The 18,016-nt window shown below is 48.1% G+C and overlaps 1 protein-coding gene across 1 annotated transcript in view; it reads right to left on the bottom strand.

The window, feature by feature from the left end:
- Positions 1 to 555: 555 nt before the first annotated feature.
- The window catches only part of LOC307070954 (ADP-ribosylation factor-like protein 15), a 93,309-nt gene continuing 75,848 nt past the window's right edge, over positions 556 to 18,016 (bottom strand). The window contains exon 5 of the mRNA XM_079729757.1: positions 556 to 3,051. Within this exon, the coding sequence (XP_079585883.1) occupies positions 2,899 to 3,051 (153 nt within the window). The 3' untranslated portion in view covers positions 556 to 2,898. The remainder of the gene's footprint in view (positions 3,052 to 18,016) is intronic.

Raw genomic sequence — 18,016 nt, 5'->3', positions numbered from 1 at the left:
TGTGCCTCCTGTCAGCTACTCCTCACGCCTCACTTGGTTCAAAGTTGGTTCAGAGCTGTTCGTCGGACTCTTGAATCCATTTAAGTTTTATTTCAGCCTTAACTCCCTGAAGTCCTGCGTCACTCCATTAGAAGGGTGGGGTCATCTTATACAATCATTATATTCAAAAAGACAATTAAAGTCTAAGTTACTTAGACTAACACCCTAGGCAAACGAATTCCATTCCATTAATTAACTTCAATAATACCGTCTATGATTAATCACACTGAAATGTTTATCAGCAACACTCAGTCTGATGAATTATCATTACAAATATCCTGGTTTCAAATATTTGCATCTAATCCAGTGTAACTCTTCTCTGTTCCCCTTGTTGATATCCACATGTAGTGTGTTCATGGTTTTGATCTGGGGACTTTCAACAACTTGAAAACGTATCGACACAAACCACAACCGACACCAAATACACAGACAATCCAAGACAATTTTGCTTTTCATAAATTTAATTGCCATTTTAGACAAAACTCATAAAATCAAAGAAAAAAAAAACATACTATAACGAACGGTTTTAAAACCTCCGGTGATGTTTGCTATGCGGCTCACTCTAACACCAACCAGATGGAGCGGCTGTGCTTCTTGGCGTTGCAAATGATCTGGTCTTTAAACTAGTGAATGAAACAAGAAAAAAGGCAGATTCCAGAAAAGACAATTGGCAGATCTTTTTTTTTTGGCAGACCTTTTTCGAAACCAGGGGTCAGGTGAGACAGGTGAGACGGTAACCTATCCCGACACCGTTGGGGCAAACGGGGGGGAAAGAGGAGGATGTGGGGGGGGTTGTATTCATTAACAATACACAGCATATACATGAACCGTACGGGGAGGATACATAAGGTAACACCTTCCGCCTTTGAAGGTGCTTTATGCCAGTCCAACAACTTCGGCTGCCGCTTGGAAGTCCAACGTTTCGTCTGCACATGCTCAGACTGTGGCGGGCACGACCCGAAGCCGAATGTCAGGTAGACACTTTTTATCTATCGACCTCAATGGCTGCGCAGAAACAGACAACAATGTTCGTTTTAAGATCCGTTTGCAGGTGGTAAAAGTCATAAACTTCTCTGCCGAACCATACAAAAAACAAAGCACATACACTGTGAATATATATATTAAAAACAAAAGAGACAGAAGACAAAATAAACCACAACCCGTCAACGATACAGAATGTTTTGTTCCTCAAGAGGCTCATGGGACATAAGCACACCTGTGGCACATAAAAATATCACACACTGCGCAGGTGTGGAGTCTACACAGAGCTGTTAGGTGGTGGGGGGGGGCAGACCACATACCACAGTGGGGACGTATAGGACCCAGGGATTGGCGGCGGATCCAGGGGAGGTCTTAGACGGTTGGGATGAGTTTGGATGTGTATGTGTGTGTGTGGTGGTGGTGGTGGGGTATGTTGCTGGGGTGGTCCGCGACAAGGCAATGGGGTAGCAGACAGGGAGGGGTCTTCACAGACAGTTGGAAGGCATTAGTGTGTCGGACAGGGACTTGTCAGAAGCAGCTGCTGGCCGGGCTGATTGATAGAGTTTGTATTCCACCCTGATGGGACAGCAGTGTGGTGGGAGCCACTGCCCCGACAAGGAGTGTGTCAAATAAAAAGAACACACACACACACACACACACACACACACACACACAGATAGGAGAGGTGCGACTGGGGAGTGAACAAGACAAACAGAGAAGGGAGAAATAAAAAAAAAAAGGTGGACATACACTCCAACAAGGCGAGGACCCCTTTTAATTTCTCTACGGATACACCAAACAAGGTCAATCATTGCCGCTTGGCCTGGGATTAAGACTTTATAAACAAAGCTAAGTGATATATTTATATAAACAATGATGTGTTCTAAAAGCAGTTTGTAAATGTTAACAGATTTTATAATTAGCTACAAAATATATCTCAAGTTGCACATTAAAAAAAAGGAAAGCATTCAGACATGTTCCCATTACTCCAAAATAGCCTGTTTTTCTCCATCAAGTTACTAAGTCATAATAACTGTAGAAGCAGGCTTTTGGCCGCACATGGGGGGGAGGGGAGTACAGTATTATGCTCTCCTATTGTATGTACACGATACTTAAAGATATTCCAATGATTCATCCGACTAGACAAGGGTCTGTGTGCCGAAACACATGGATATGTAACTACTGTACATAACACACACACACACACACGCACACACACACACACACACACACACACCACACACACATCACGTAAGGCTTTGGACTACACTCCAATTACGCAACGACATTCCTCTATACAGAGTCAAAAGGAGAAGTACGCATGACGACCGCACAGTACAGTTTAGGTTTGAAGTAGACCGACAATCAATCGTGCTGACCCAAACATCCTGCAACGTAATTAGTGAAAGATGCTAGAGATATTTACAGACAACCTGGGCTCCTCTTTGTGTGTGGGCGTGTGTGTGTGTGTGGGCATGTGGGTGTTTGTGTGTGTGTGTGCGTGCGTGCGTGCGTGCTTGTGTGTGTGTGTATAGGTGTGTCAACTTTGTATGTGCGTGTCCAATGACAACATTAGGGAGATTAGAGTCATTCATTTTCATCTGATTGGACTGGGCCGGAGCTGTATGACTCCATACCTGCCTAGTAGATTTGGTTTTGAAGTTGCCTATACAGTGGTTTCAAATAGCAGCAACCAAGAATCAACTATTGAAATGTGTTGCGTTTTTACATCATCGTTGGATTTTGTGCATTCCCTTGTACGCTAGTGTGTGTGTTAGTGTGTGTGTGTCTACACTCGGAGGATGTGGGAGCCCACATCTTGATCGTGATCTCATGAGCCACTAGAGTCCGGGGGGTTAGCCGCTAGGCGGGCTAGCATCATATCCTAGCGGGCTCTGTGTCCTTATCCTCCAGCAGGCTGATGAACTGGCCGAAGGTCTCCTTCACAGTCTCCATGTTGTCCACGTTGCTGCCCTCCAGGATCCAGCGTTTCCCCCGGGCCAGCGGCTCCAGTTCAAAGTACTTCTTGACCTGCACGGGGGGAGGGGGAGAGAGAAGAAGACGCAGAACGTCAGGTGGCCGTTCCCGTGCTTTGCCGTGTGTTTTTGTATCGGCCCACCGCAAGGCAGACTTTCAGACAGAGTGAACCCGGGGAGACCGGGACACTGGTTTGAACCGTGGAGCCAGAGAGCAGCAGCTGTCCAGGTGAAGACAGCAAACACACTTTACACTTTACCGCCACTTAAGAGTCCCAAACAGTTTGTCTTTCATGACACCGTCGTACTAATGAAATAAAGAGATGCATCGGTATGTGTTTCTTTCTTTGTTTACTAAACACATTGCTATTGAGTTGCCAGTATAGTGCTCATGAAAAAGGTGTAGATTCTAAGCAGGTGTTGATCTACCGCAGATCCTGATCTCACTCACAGGTGACTCACCCAATCAGAAGGAAGGGGGAGCAGCGGTAGACTAACCCCTTATATATTCAACTATTTATTCACTCGTTAATCTCTTAAGGCCAAAGGGCCAGCAAGGTCTTACTCCTGTCCCCTGCTTGAGAAGGACGTTTCAGGTCACGGGCGGCCATGCAGGAAAAGCTGAGTAAGGTTTAGGAAGCCAGAGTGGAAGGCTGGTGGACTGGATCCTCAGCCACTGTAAATATCCTCTGATAAACGCTACACTGCCTTCTCACAGTCCTTTGTATACACACTTATGAAGTGTGATAGTTGTGGTGGCCAACACCACAACTATACCCTCCACCAGCAACCCCACCCCACCCCCAACTATCAACTCCACCACAACAACCACCACCTTCACCTCCACGTCCACCACAACAACCACCACCTTCACCTCCACGTCCACCACAACAACCACCACCTCCACCTCCACGTCCACCACAACAACCACCACCTCCACCTCAACCCATCACCTTTACCATAACCACCACCTCAACAACCAACTTCACCTCCACCATAACCACCATCGCCACCACGTCCACCATCACCTTAACAACCACCACCTTTCCCATCACCACCACCCTCGCCTCAACAACCAACACCTTCGCCATGGTGGAGTTGCTCCTCCCCTGAACTTGCAGAGAGAAGGTGCTCAGATTAAAACCTGTACGAAGGGCTGTAGTATCTATTGTAGGAGAGAAGACGACGTCATGATGAAGTTCAGACGACTACGCTTACTTTCAGCACCTGGTTTCTATTTATGCGTTGGCAGGTCTTCCAGTGTGTGAGTGTGTGTGCGTGTCAGTGCGTGTGTGTGCACGCTGGCCTGTGTGTGTGCGTGCGTGCGTGTGTTTGTGTCTGTGTGTGTGTGTGTGTGTGTGTGTGTGTGTGTGTGTGTGTGTGTGTGTGTGTGTGTGTGTGTGTGTGTGTGTGTGTGTGTGTGTGTGCGTGCGTGCGTGCGTGCGTGCGTGTCACAACCAGTTACATCCCAGTGATGGCTCACTAAGACTTAAAGCTAAAAGTAATGGCAGGTCGCTGGCAGGAATGTTCCAGCTCTCCCGCTGGGTCCATAGAGCGGCATTATGACCCACACCTCCCTAATGATAATGCAGTCTCCCCGCACGCCACTAATGACAGAACAGGGCATGTAACACCATTCCAATCATGTCATGGAAGTGATTAAAAACAGTAAAAAACGCTTTTTTTTGGAATTTATGCAATGACTGATGCAAAGGGTCATGTAAGGCTAGCAAATGTTGACTTTGCATGTATTTATGAGGATAAGAGAGACATCAGCGCTGTGCGATGAAGAAACGTGACTCGCTCTACCCACCTGCCATTAGAAACTTTTATCAAACGATTAGAGGTGCATTCTTTTTACGTGTTCATTACATTTAAACATTGCTGCAAAACTTCCCCCGGTATAATAGGGTTCTTCTAGGGGGGAATGGCTATAATAGTCACGCTCCACTGGCCACTTGAACATCATCTGCCTTAAACATGAGGTGTAACTAAATCACACCAAACTCCACAGCAGATTATTGCAGTCATGATAGTCACTAATTGGTTTCTTCCTCTGGCTCGTGTGTGTGTGTGTGTGTGTGTGTGGTGTGTGTGTGTGTGTGTGTGTGTGTGTATGTACGTGTGGTGTGTGTGTGTGTGTGTCTGTGTGTCAGTGCTTCTGTCTGTGTGTGTGTGCATGCGTGTGTCAGTGACGGTTGGTAGGGCTGGTGTAGTGACTCTTTCAATACGAATTGTGTGAATGAATGAACGCCTCATTAACAATGACAGAACATATCAGACATGCACAAATGATGAACTGGGAACACTGTGGACTCCCTTACGTCCTTTTGGTTTTGAAGTTTTCCATAATGACTTAAAGACTGCCGAATGAGAGGTTATACAACACTTGCTAACGACCTTAGAAGAAAAAGCCCCCACACAATTCCATATGCCTGCTGTTATCAGTTCAACCCGTTTATTCTGCATAGAATCCAACTGAAAATGTATCAAAATATAGATATATTGTCTGTCTATAGGGTCTATATCTATATCTGGTTGCAGCACTGTTTAACCAACCTGTGTAACAATGTGCACCAAACGGCAGGGAGCAGGTAGAGAGGTGTGCACCTCCCTCGGATAAGATAAGCAATTCCAAGCGTGTGCCTGTCACACAGTCAAACGACTCGAAATTGCTTTTGTCTAGACCTGGCTTGGCTGTCTGGATGTGCCCTGGTGTGTGGCATGAGGGGAGCTGGGGAGCCGGGGGAGAGGAGGAGTGGGGGAGAGGAGGAGGAGGAGGAGGAGGAGGAGGAGGAGGTGGGGTTAGGGAGAGGAGGGGGTGGGAGTTGGTATTCTTTGTGTCTGCTGGAAACCCAGCGAGCCATGCCAGCGAGTGGGAGCGCGAGAGTCTGCCTCTGCCCCCCCAGAGAAGCGTCTCTGTCCGGGTGTAACGTGAGTTTAATGACAGATTAAGTCACCTCTGCCACGTTTGGCCCAGAGGCCTGACTGGAAAGCCGAGCGGACCCAAACAGTGTTAAAAAATCTGTCTGGGTAACATGAGCTGCCCTAGTCCCCGGCTGTAGCCCCGGACCCAGACTGCAGACGATGCGGCTGGCTGCCTGTCTGGCTGGCTCATTCGCCTGCCCGCCTGTCCGTAGCCAAGGCCCTCTCCTGGAAGACTGTGGCCCCTGCACTGGCAGACAAACAGTCCAGCAGTGACCTCTGTGTAAGCAGAGACAGACTTGGGCTTTCCCCACAAGCACCCCCCACCCCCTCCTGCCCCTCAACCCACAGATCCACCCATACAGCACCCATACAAACCAAAGACGTACCGCTGAGGCAGTCTCAGGCAGTCCAAGCCAGACTCTGGCCATCTTGACAAACCAAAATGAATAACGAACTTGATCTCTTGAAAAAGTTTGACTATGGTTACGCGTCAGGTCATGTTTCTCCAGAACCACACCGACTGACCCGACCGAAAAACTAAAACCAACAACGCAGGGCCAGGAGTCCGGTCTGGGCTGAAGGAACCCCCTGACCCAGGCACTGGGCGTGGCCGGCCCCAGCGCTCCGCAATTACGGCCCACACCGGTCTCTCACAGATTAAGACCTCCTAAGCGGTCTTACGCTGGGCCTTAAGGATCTGCGCCAGGGCACTCGCACGGGTACGGTAAGCTCCGCAAGACGGCGGCGCCAGATGGCTGCAGGGATGACCAGTGGGTCACCCCGTCTGGCCCCTTGTAGGTCAAGCGGACCCCGGGCCCCAGGGACCCACGGGACCGCGGGAGAAGGCGGCTTACGCTAAAAAAAACAACCCAAAAAAGGGAAGGAAATGAACGGTGTCGGAGTTTCTCCTCTAAGCAGCGATGTGTGTTGACTGTTTTCCACTGTTGGGATGCAGCCAGCTCTCTCCTCGCCCCATACCCCAGCCCCCATCCCCTATCCCCCCGCCCGCCCACCCATGCTGCCCGCAACAGCAAGGTCCATTGTTGTGGTGAAGTGGGAGAAAGGTAAGACAAGACGGATGGCGTGGTTTTGGCAGGAGGTCTCTTTCTTGCGAGATGCTGTAGATTGAGCAGAGCAGGCTGGTTGAGGTTTGTGTATTTTCGGTGTGTTTTACTACACACGGCGTCAGGGCCTTCCTATGTCACGCGTGTCACCGGGTGCGTTGACGTCTAATTCCATAACAACTAATAACTGTAATTCAGGCCGACGTGTTATGAAGTGCGTGATGCATTACCTCCCGCTCACGGACACAATCTCAACAAGGATCTGACCGAGGATCTGTCGGTAACCAAGAGACCGATGACAAAACAGACGCCGCTAGACATTGATGCACCGAGCAACATAAACACATGGCCTGTAGGGTGTCTGCGTGGTGCTAAACCTTAACCCGCTGCTTGGGTTGGCAGACGTTCATGCCTTTAGATACAATGGGAGGAGTGTCCCCCCAACTGTTTCAATTATAAACATGCTGCAGTCATGGTGAGAGCCAGACCAGGCCGTGGAGCCCAGACTGCAGGCAGATCCGCTCTGCAGAGCCTGGCCATCTGAGCATTGGTGGTGGATAGAAGGAGATGGAGATAGAGAGACAGACAGCAAGACAATGCTGGAGAGAGACTCAGTGAGAGCAACTATGGATTGAGAGTATGAGAGAGCGAGTGAAAGAATCAGAGAGAGAGAAAGAGTAGGAGACAACGGAAAGAGCACGATAAACAAGAAAAAGAGGATTTAGAAAGCAGAGCTTGATTAGTCCCCATTGTGTCTCCAATCAATGCTTTCAGGTCAATACTGAACATTGCTTACGGTAAAGAAAAATCCATAGAAATTTGACTGCTGAGCAGTGTTTCAGTGGTACACTAAGCAAAAGTGCACGATGCAATAACGCATCAAACTACAAGAACTCAGTAGTGGAACAGGAACGTTTTTTTCCCACTTTCTTCTTTTTTTTGTGGTTCTTAAGAAAATGTCAGTAATGATGATGAAAACAATGGGAATTTCATATTCAAGGGGGCGTGATTGGCATCGGAACACAAACGCCAGGGCCCGTAATGCTTTCCATGCAGTCATTAAAAAGGAGATCTTGGCATGTTGAGAGTCAATTCAGGTTAACCAGCGTTCCCAGGGCTGCGGTGGCAGCAGCCCAACAGAACACACGCTAGCGGCCCGGTCGGGGAACACATCATGTTGAGAATCTCGCAGATAAAAGCGAGCACAGCAGCGGTTCAGTGCCGTCTCGCTATGTAGGAGTATTTTGGGGGGGTGGGGAGATGGGGGTTGTGAAGCAAGCCTCTCGCGGAGGGTTAACAGCAATGCCAGATGGAACAGACCCTGGCTGGTTGGACGCACTCCCGAACTAGATCTGTATCGTAACAACAAAAAATACTAAAAGGTGAAATGACCCCGCGTTGTCAGCCCTCTCACCCCTCCCGAGAGTGTACGTTTCTTTGTCAAGTCTGGAAAAACCATGACGCCTCGGGCCCGCTGGAGTCTGAGAAAGACGAGTCTTAACCAGATTAAATAATATCAAATAATACTAATATGTCCTTCCTCTTTTAGGTAATGACATTAAGGTAAGAACAGGAAACGTTCCTTTGGAAAGTTGTTGCCTTCAGCAGTGCGAGAAAAGCCAGGCAATAAGAGAAGAGTTGATAAGAACAGTTAAGAGAGAAAGAGAGAGAGAGGCAGAGAGAGAGAGAGAGAGAGAGAGGCAGAGAGAGAGGCAGAGAGAGAGAGGCAGAGAGAGAGAGCAAAAGAGGCAGAGAGAGAGAGAGAGAGAGAGAGAGAGAGAGAGAGAGGCAGAGAGAGCGAGAGAGAGAGGCAGAGAGAGCGAGAGAGAGAGAGAGAGGCAGACACACAGATTGAGAGAGAAACATGGAAAGAGAAATAAAAGCAAAGAGAGGAGAGAGAGAGACATAAAGAAAAGGAGAAGAGATAAAAAGCACAACTTACCTGCAGGCTAACTATTAGGCCTGGAATTTCTCTTCAGAGGGAGAAGAGCTTGACTCAATAAACTCAGTAGAGTAAAGTGGAAAGGCTTTGCCTCAAAGCTTTTTTATCTGGAAGTATTTGAGTCGGGATCAGCAACAATTCAACATTAAAAAAATATATTATTTTATTAATAAACAAGTCCAGTACCACAGTAAAAAAGCCTTGAAGGAATGTTTGTCTGTAGTACTTAATAAAGACAATGTGCTCCGCAACATGTGTTTGTGCTCACCATGCCACACTAATCCCAACATTTATTCCAGGGTGTCTATGAACGCAGCAGAACACAGTGTGGGGGTCTCAGTTGCCACATGACGGAAATGCAACCCGATCCACATTATTTTCATTTCATTTCTTTTTTACAAATGGATTTGTTTCAAATTGGACGGAAACATGGCTTAGCCCAGTTCAGGTTTCAAATTAGTCAGCAGGGGACAGAGACATTAGTCGGTCTATGAACTAGAGAAAGTAGCATGCTCAAATATCCAAGACAATCAATACTACTCCCTTGACATGTCGGCCCCTGTGAAGATATCACTCACCTGCAATTGGCCCACAATGCAGACAGGGCTGGAATGAGTGTGCATGTGTGTATGTGTGTATGTGTGCGCCAGTTTGTGTCTGTCCGTGTATGTGTGGGTAATTATGTGCATGTTGATGTGTGTGCATGTGTGTGTGGGCGTCTGTGTGTGTGCGTGTGTCCGTATATTTGTGTGTGTGTTTGTGTGTGCACGATAGAGAGACAGGGAAAGAGAGAGAGAAAGACTGGGTGGGTGGGGGGGAGGGGGGTTGGTGGGGTAATATGAGAGCCACTTAACATATAATAGATGAGCCTCTGTTTGCTTTTACTGGCTACCTTAAGAGTCTTAAAGACACGCAAGAGTCCAGAGATCCCCAAGAACGGCTTGCTTGTAAATAAACAGTTCCACCCTCAATCGTCCACTCAACAGGAGGAGGAGGAGGAGGAGGAGGAGGAGAACTGTCCCTGTCCAAGCACAACAATCCAAATCCCGTCTAAGCATAGCCGTAAGCGTAGCATAGCCGCCAGCGTAACATCCCTGCCAACCCTTGTAACTTTTGGAGGTTGGGGGGGGGGATTACCGTCCCAAGGCAGAGCTAATGCCCCCATCACCTGTTGAGGGGTAGTATTAGCGGCACGTGGGGCGCCTGACATTGTAACCTTGGTTTGAAGATTACATGAGCTGAGTGAGGCATCTGTAAACAAACACCATGCATGGAAACAGAGTGAGAGACCGGCGAGAGAGAACGAGGGAGAGAGAGAGAGGGAGACAGAGAAAGGGACACACAGAGAGACAGAGATAAAGAGAGCAAAAGGAAGACAAAGAGAAAGCGAAAGGGAAGGGGAAAGAGAGACAGCGACAGAGGGAGAGATCCGGTACTATGTTCAGAGGAGGCCTACGTTTAAGTGACAAAAACAACCACATTCCCGTCTGGCCAAGACTAATACGAACAGGGGCCTCCCCTGGAAACCGTCCACCGTGCTAGAACACTTGGTCCTGGGGGGCAAGGGGAGGGGGCCGCGGAGGGAGAGAGGGTGGGCGGGTGGGAGGGAGAGGGGGAGCTTGGACTACGCTGTCCCTGTCCAGTCGACAAATGAAGTCCCCCCGTTGTGGCGCAGAACTGTGCTGTCTGCAGATTTACCGTCCTGGAGGGCGGTGGGCGGGACCTTGGGCCTCCCCCAGGCTGAGCTCACAGGTTCAGGAAGATTCAGTTGCGGCACACTCTCTTCAAAGCCCACTGACCACGGCCAGATCAGAGCCGCCCTCAGCGGTGCCGTAAATCTCGGCCAGACTTCTCAAGGGACAGTCATGCTGACCCTTTCAGCACGCCACTTGGAACAATGCTACTGCACTCAGGGCTCAGGGCTGTGATAATGGCCTTTCCATATAGCCAGGCATCCTGAATATGTATCTAGAAGATGTTCCTGACCGCATTCCCATTTGGACAATGAGCAGGTTGAGATTTCTTTTTTTTTTGTTGTTGTTAGAAGCGAGCAGGGTTTTGTTCGAATTTCTCTCGTGGTGGATCGGATAACTTCCCATCAGTGGCAGCCGGCGTTACCGCGGGAACCGACCCGTGCCGCTCAATTCAGCGGTGGCAACCTTAGACGCTTGTTTGCAGAGACACATGTCGCAGATTAGTGTGACCATTGAAGGTTGCAGAAATCCTGTTAAAACCTTTTTTATACATCCAGAGTTGAGGGTGCGATTACGTTTTCCGAACCAGCTCAGCGTGAATGACCCATTTTCCACTTTTAAGGACGCACCGAAACAATAAACCCAATGCCACTTGTTGAATACATTTGACCACAGAGAGCAAGTTTAATTTCAACCACCATATGCCTGGGCATGCGTGTCTAGTTCATCGCACTTCAGAAGAGGATGATATAGTGCAGATGCGGGAATAAAAAGCATCTCCATATGAACGCTGTTAGTTGACACCAGGCTACACCAGACGCAACGGGGAAAAGGAAAGCATCCCCTCCTGTTAAGGAAGGATTGGGAATAAATTGGCAGGGTCAGTGGCTGAGCCGTGACCTCCTCAAGAGGGCTTGACCTGCAGGACATTATCAGGAGGCGATGAGGGTGGGATAGGGAGGCAGGGGTGGGGGGTGGGGGCAGCTGGGTCAAATCTGTGTTTGCCTTGCCTTATTACAGACTTACAGTAACTCAATTTATAAACAGACCAAGAGAACCCTGACAAGGAACATCTGGTCCGCGAGACCGGAGCGGGGCGGGCTGGCAGCCTGCCCACACCACCCCGTTCAAGAGGCGTTTTCCCCTGGAGCACACCCCCCCCCCCCCTCCCTGCCTCCTACCCTTCCTCCCCTCCCCTTTCTTCTGGGGGCTGGGGAAGGGGGCCGCCGTTCAGTGGCGGCCCACACAGAGGGCCGACGAGCACAGGAGGTCTGTCCCTCCTACCCATGGACCCCCCTCTGACGGGATCCTCCCACTCCCCTTTCACTCTCCGGGGCCTGACAATAATGTCCAACTTGAGACCTGCTGCAGGCCCCAACTACAGACCACTCACAGCATGCGGACCCCCGACCACAGGGCCACCCTGCCCACCAGCAAATTAAAATGATTGTCTGCACAAGGGAAGCACAATACGGACATGTACACAATGTCGAATGTTGAACAGTACCATGTTCAGAAGTGAGTTGCAGCCAACATGAGGCATTTTTGACCACTGCAGAAGTGTGCATACCAGCTGCACCCCAACACATTGACGTCTATAATTAAATTAGCCATAGTTTGCAATGTGACGGTCTAGCCTGGCAGTTACGCTTCTACTTACGGCACTTATGCCTAATTACAGTATCAGAGTGGGCAGTTAAGTATGGTGTTTTGGTTTTGGTTAGCCTACAAATATTAGCATGGCAGTTGTGTGATTGTCAATGGTCAAGCACTATTACCTGAGACCCGAGTTGTGCAACTACTAGTTTCCCCGAATATGCCCCATTGAATTAGCTCGGATTGTGTTGTGACATAAGGGTGTGTGTGTGAATGTTTTCTATAAAACATGACATACGATATGCAGACAAATAAACCAGATGACATGCTGGAGCACAGCGGATGCAATACAAATAGGTCTTTGTTTTCTAAACTCGTAGGCAAAGGAAAGCCAGGCTATTTGAAATACTTATTTAGTTCTAATAACTTTTATTGAGACAAGCTGTCATCGTCCGTAGGCACTGTACCTCAGTGAACAATGCTAGTCGATAAAAACATCTTTAATTTGTGGAACTGCTATTGGCTGCTTCTAATCACTACCAGGAAATCATATCAGGGATTCAGTTCAGGCAATACTGAGGCCCCCCCAAAAGGTTTTGCTAGGCCCAGTTATGACACTCCAACATGGACGCCCTCCATTGCATAACCTAAAACTTTTGAGCGTCATGCTGTGACCCAAAAAACTACCATTATTAAAGAAATTCAGTATTGGAACCGAAGAAACTGATGAGCCCAATGGCACAGACACCGCTCTATTTATTTGAGCTTAACGAAGACGATGATCAAAGTATCAAAGTAGGAGACTTTCAACTGAATTTCCACAGAAGAAATCCAGGCAAAAAAAATAAAAAGAGTCATTGGCTATTTGGATTTTTGTCTGTTGTTTCTCAATGGAAGAAAAAGGTCCTTTGGAGGAGGAGAAAAACCCAAATTCCCAGCGTTTGATCCCTGCGTGTCAGGAGTGGAGGCTGAGGAGGGAGCCGGGGGGGTTGCACCCTGAATAGAGTCTTTTTTCTGAAGTCTGGCCCCGGCTAGCGGCAGCCGGCCGTCCAGCCTCTGCTTGACCACCGCACAAAGAGGAGGGCACCGAGCACAATTGGGATGCGAGAGGGCGGGATCCTTCCCCTGCCAGGAGAAGGGTCCGGCCCTGAAAGGGGGCTGGACGGCTGAATCACGCTCCCTGCTGATTCGGAGAGCGAGGACCCGCCGGGGTCAGGGTTCAGTGGCATTTCATGGCATCTATGTGGGGAAGAAAGGCGAGGGCGATGCCCAGCACAACCTGCCTGCTGCCCCCCTCGGCCCCAGTGCTCCTTAACCTCCCCCAGAGAGCCAGGCCCGGGAGTGACAGGTTGAAAGGAGCGTTTTTGCGAGAGAGCTGCAAAGGAAGTGGAGATGAAGGTGGGAGGCAGGGCCCGAGTGAGTGGAAGAAGACAAAGACGTAAGCAGAGGAGAGGCATCAAAGACCAAAACAACAACAATACTTTCTAAGTAGGTTCACATATTTCACCTTGAAAGTCTAGAGTGCTCTCTCAAGAGGGTAATCAATATGCAACGCTTGACTGGTGTTTCAACCCCTGGGCCTCCCAAGTAGGATGAACCAAGCACTATGCAAACTTTTAAAAACTTACTTTTTTTGCACATAGGCACACACACAGATGCAGATAGACACACACACACACACACAAAATAATCTTGGGGGGATAAGCGATACCTTATCGCTTATCTTCCAGAATATCTCATAACCTCATGGGTAGCGGGTACTTGACCCGCTCTACGCATACGTCTGCTGAGTGGGTGGGCATTGAGCTGTCAACGTATTCTCCTAATCCACCTGGGGATCAAAACCCTATTCCCTCTGCCACAAAACAAGCGCACAACACGCAACACACAAGCACACATTCGCAGTCTCATTCGCTGGTCTGATAACGGGGTGATTGACGTCTGCAAGCCCTTGCAAGGTCTCCAGAGGGGGCAAGTGGAAACCTTCACTTCCTTCCCAACAACCTTTTCAAGAAGTGCACACGATAACGATTTCAGGGGCCAAAACCCATTCAGCCCAGGAGTGTGTGACTGCGAGCCAAGGCTCTGACACTGTACGGGAATGTCCTGCGAAGGATGAGCGTGGAACATACCCAGCCTCAGTACAGGAAGGACCTGCAGAAACCACAGACTTTGGTTTGGTTGTCAACAGCCCCGTTTTGAGTTAATTATAGCCACAGGAGATACGACTGGATACCCGTGGCATTACGTTGAATCAAACGTTTTTGAGATCGCGCCACGGCTTTGATAGTGTCAGAATGGCTATCTAATGTCTCGTGTCAAAATGCTAATTCGTTAGTCCTGACATTATGGGATTGAATTACACGATGATGGGTAGTTAAGCACTGTGGAGCGTGGGAAGTGGATTCTGCCAATGGGGCTTCTGTTCATTCTGTCCTCAATTAGAAAGCCAACACTTCAAGAAGAGACCAATGAATGGCACTGACCTGAGATGTTGGTTGTGCAAGGCAACCATGCAATTACCTCAATTTAAGCAACATGCGGTCTAGATATCAGGAAATAGAGATGCATTTGCTTACCAAATTATTAATATTGATTCTATATTCTAAACTAATATTGATCTGTCTAACATGGCATTAACATGGGTCAGGGGTTACTTTCGCGACGGGAAAACCCATGCTGTGAGAGTATGCACACAGCATATAATAGAATCTATATTTGACATTTAGCCATGGCTAGTCTTATTCGGATGAGTGATCGATATGTTTATCTGGAATTGGGGGGACGGGCACAGTTAGGTCACCTGCTTTTCATCCAGTATTATTTTGTCCACTTTAGCCCAGAGACTCATAAGAGGGAGACAGGCACTGGTGTGTGTGTGTGTGTGTGTGTGTGTGTGTGTGTGTGTGTGTGTGTGTGTGTGTGTGTGTGTGTGTGTGTGTGTGTGTGTGTTGGGGAGGGGAAGGGGGGGTTGCTGCTGCTGACCAGCTTCAGTCTAGACGGCTCAATACGCAGTTGACTTTTTAAACCCGCTTGTCTGGAAAAAGAGCAGACGTGAGGTAAGAGGAAGGGGGGGGTGATCCGCAGAGAGAGAGAGACAGAGAGACAGAGAGACAGATAGAGAAACCGAGACCGACAGAGAGAGAGACAGAGAGACAAATAGAGAAGCAGAGACAGAGAGAGAGAGACAGAGACAGAGACAGAGACACAGAGAGAGAGAGAGAGAGAGAGAGTGAGAGAGAGAGACAGACGGAATGAGCGAGACAGACACATAGAGAGGGATAGAGACAGACAGAGAAAGGGAGGGAGAGAAAAAGAGAAAGAGACTTGGGACATGCAGAGAGTGATGATGAGAGAGCGTGAGGATGAGAGAAAGTGACACAGAGGGAGAGAGAGCGAGCGCAAGTGAGAGAGAACAACTAAGGCACAGAGAGAAAGAAAAATAGAGGGAGAGAGCGCAAGCTAGAGAGTGAGAGTGAAAGAGTGAGCGAGATTAACAGAGAGAGAGAGAAACAGAGAGAGAGGGAGCGAGAGAGACGGACACTATCGGAGGGAGCTATCGGAGTCGCTGGCTGTGGCTCCATTGTCAAGGTCAGTGAGCCGCGGAGTAAAAAGTCACGCCACCTGACCCGCCCCCTCCTCCCGCCTCCCTCTCCGCCTGTCTGGGTTCCCGCTGGTGGAGCGCTGTCCTTCCCCTCTGTACCTCCATCAGTCTGGCCGGCTGGGTCACCCCACACAGAGAGGCAGGGCACGCCCGCCTCTCAGCCTGCACTAAATATTCTAAAGGTCGGCCACACTTTCAGACCATTTCACTGTTGTTCTTCTCCTGGTCTCCCGTTTTTTTGTTCCCCACAGAAGGACAGAAAGAAATAGGCTAGGTTAAATTACCATTTGTTTTGTCATAAAGACAGACACAACATCTTAATATTGATAAACTAGCGGTGGTTTGGTGTTCCATTGATTTGGACACCATCTGTAAGAAACAGCACGACATTTGGGCACCGTCAGTTTTATTTGATATTTTCCACACATTTGGTTGCATTTAACACTTACAGAGGTTATAAACGCCTAAATAAAAGCTATGACTTATGACCGTATACATTTACAAAAGCATCTTCACACCCTTGCAGATGGCGATTTATACCTCAATATGTCAGTCCCAATTAGTACAAATGTTGACAGATCGTGCGTGATTATGGTGATTAAGTGTGGTAATGGCTCTTTATTCTGGGCTTTAGTTGCCGCAGAGGGTAGCCTGGGTATCAAATTGCAGTGTATATTGTATCGCATCATAACCTGACTTACTGCAGAGGCAACACCCCCCCCCCCCCCCACACACACACACACACACACACACACATCTGCTGAATTACTTGACTGTGGCTGCGTCCATGCATGAATCAAACCCACTCCCCAGCCGCTGTGACCCCTACTCTGGGTTTAAACACACGCACTCCTTGTGGAACAAAAAAATGAAAAGACAATGGAGAGCTTTGCAGGTTGGCACAGACGGACCTGCAGCACCTAGTGTCACACGCCTGCTGACCAATGTTCATTTCAGCCGCATTCATGGTGACCAATAGGCAAGCTGACGCAGGCTGAGCCCCGGAGCGTGAGGCCTCTTCCCACTTCTTCCTCACCTAACAGAGGGATAGAGTTGTCCACTAATGGTAACAAACATTAAAAGACCAGATTGCCTTCCTAATGAGAGAAAACACTTTATTTTGGTTTAGAACTAGGAACGACCTGCCAAAAACAATGACGTTCCCACCGTATAGTGACGCAAGTACGAGGTACTCCAAGAGAGATCTGAGCGACTCAATTCAAACAGTTTAGTTACCAGGCTGCTGGTTTTGTTTTGGTTGTTTTGATTGGTTGTTACCTGTGGCTCATCATCGACACAACCAATCAGCAGCCACTTTGGCACCTACTGTCACCATCGTCACCGGCAACAATGACACACACCATGTGCCAGACATTTGACGAAACTTTCAGAAACCGGGCGCCATATGAGTCATGGACCACAGCCACTACCCAAATGAGTGCCAAGACCTGAAAGTTCATCTTGTACCAAAGAGTGACAGGGGGCAGTGGTTGAATGGTGATGACCTAACTTCCGCTGTGACGCCGCATTTCATTTTGCAGAAGAGGGGGCATTATAGGAAACATGTTTTTATTTTATTTAAAGTCGCAACGTTTCATAAGGGAAACATCTACACTACAATGACAATTTAATCAACCTTCCGAAATCATTTTCAACCTTGCACGTTTGCTAGCCAGTTTTAAGTGACCGTCTCCATATTATTACTGAATGTCTAACATAATCAACCTGAACAAATATCCGGAGGGAAAGTGGTTGGTGAGTTATGAGGATTTCTATCACCAATGGATGATTACACCAAATTATAAATGGTCATTTGTAACTTTCAACCGGCCAGCTGGACCTCTACCACCTAATGGGGATTGGTGTGAATGTTATGAGGCCAGGATAGAGTGCGTCACATTTTATATAATGACTGGATACTACCTTTGGCTTTTACTACACTACTTTGATACCAGAAAAGAAATGCATCTATTTTTTAGATGTGATTGTAAAACAAAAATTGCATTTAAGACACTGACAATTTGACTTTTGCGAATAAAAACAAAATTATTCAATCTGAAACAATCTGATTAAATCTAGTTTGTGCAAGATTGATAAATGATACTCATTTATAATAATTAGATAATCTTTGTAAAGAAATCAGCAACAAAAAAACACAAACAAAGATTTCTCAAAATGACTCGGGTGCTGAA

The sequence above is a fragment of the Pollachius pollachius genome, assembly GCF_949987615.1.
Source record: "Pollachius pollachius genome assembly, chromosome: 1".
Lineage (NCBI taxonomy): Eukaryota > Metazoa > Chordata > Actinopteri > Gadiformes > Gadidae > Pollachius > Pollachius pollachius.
Note: the sequence above shows the minus strand (reverse complement) of the source record. Positions and strands in the feature narration are given on the sequence as shown.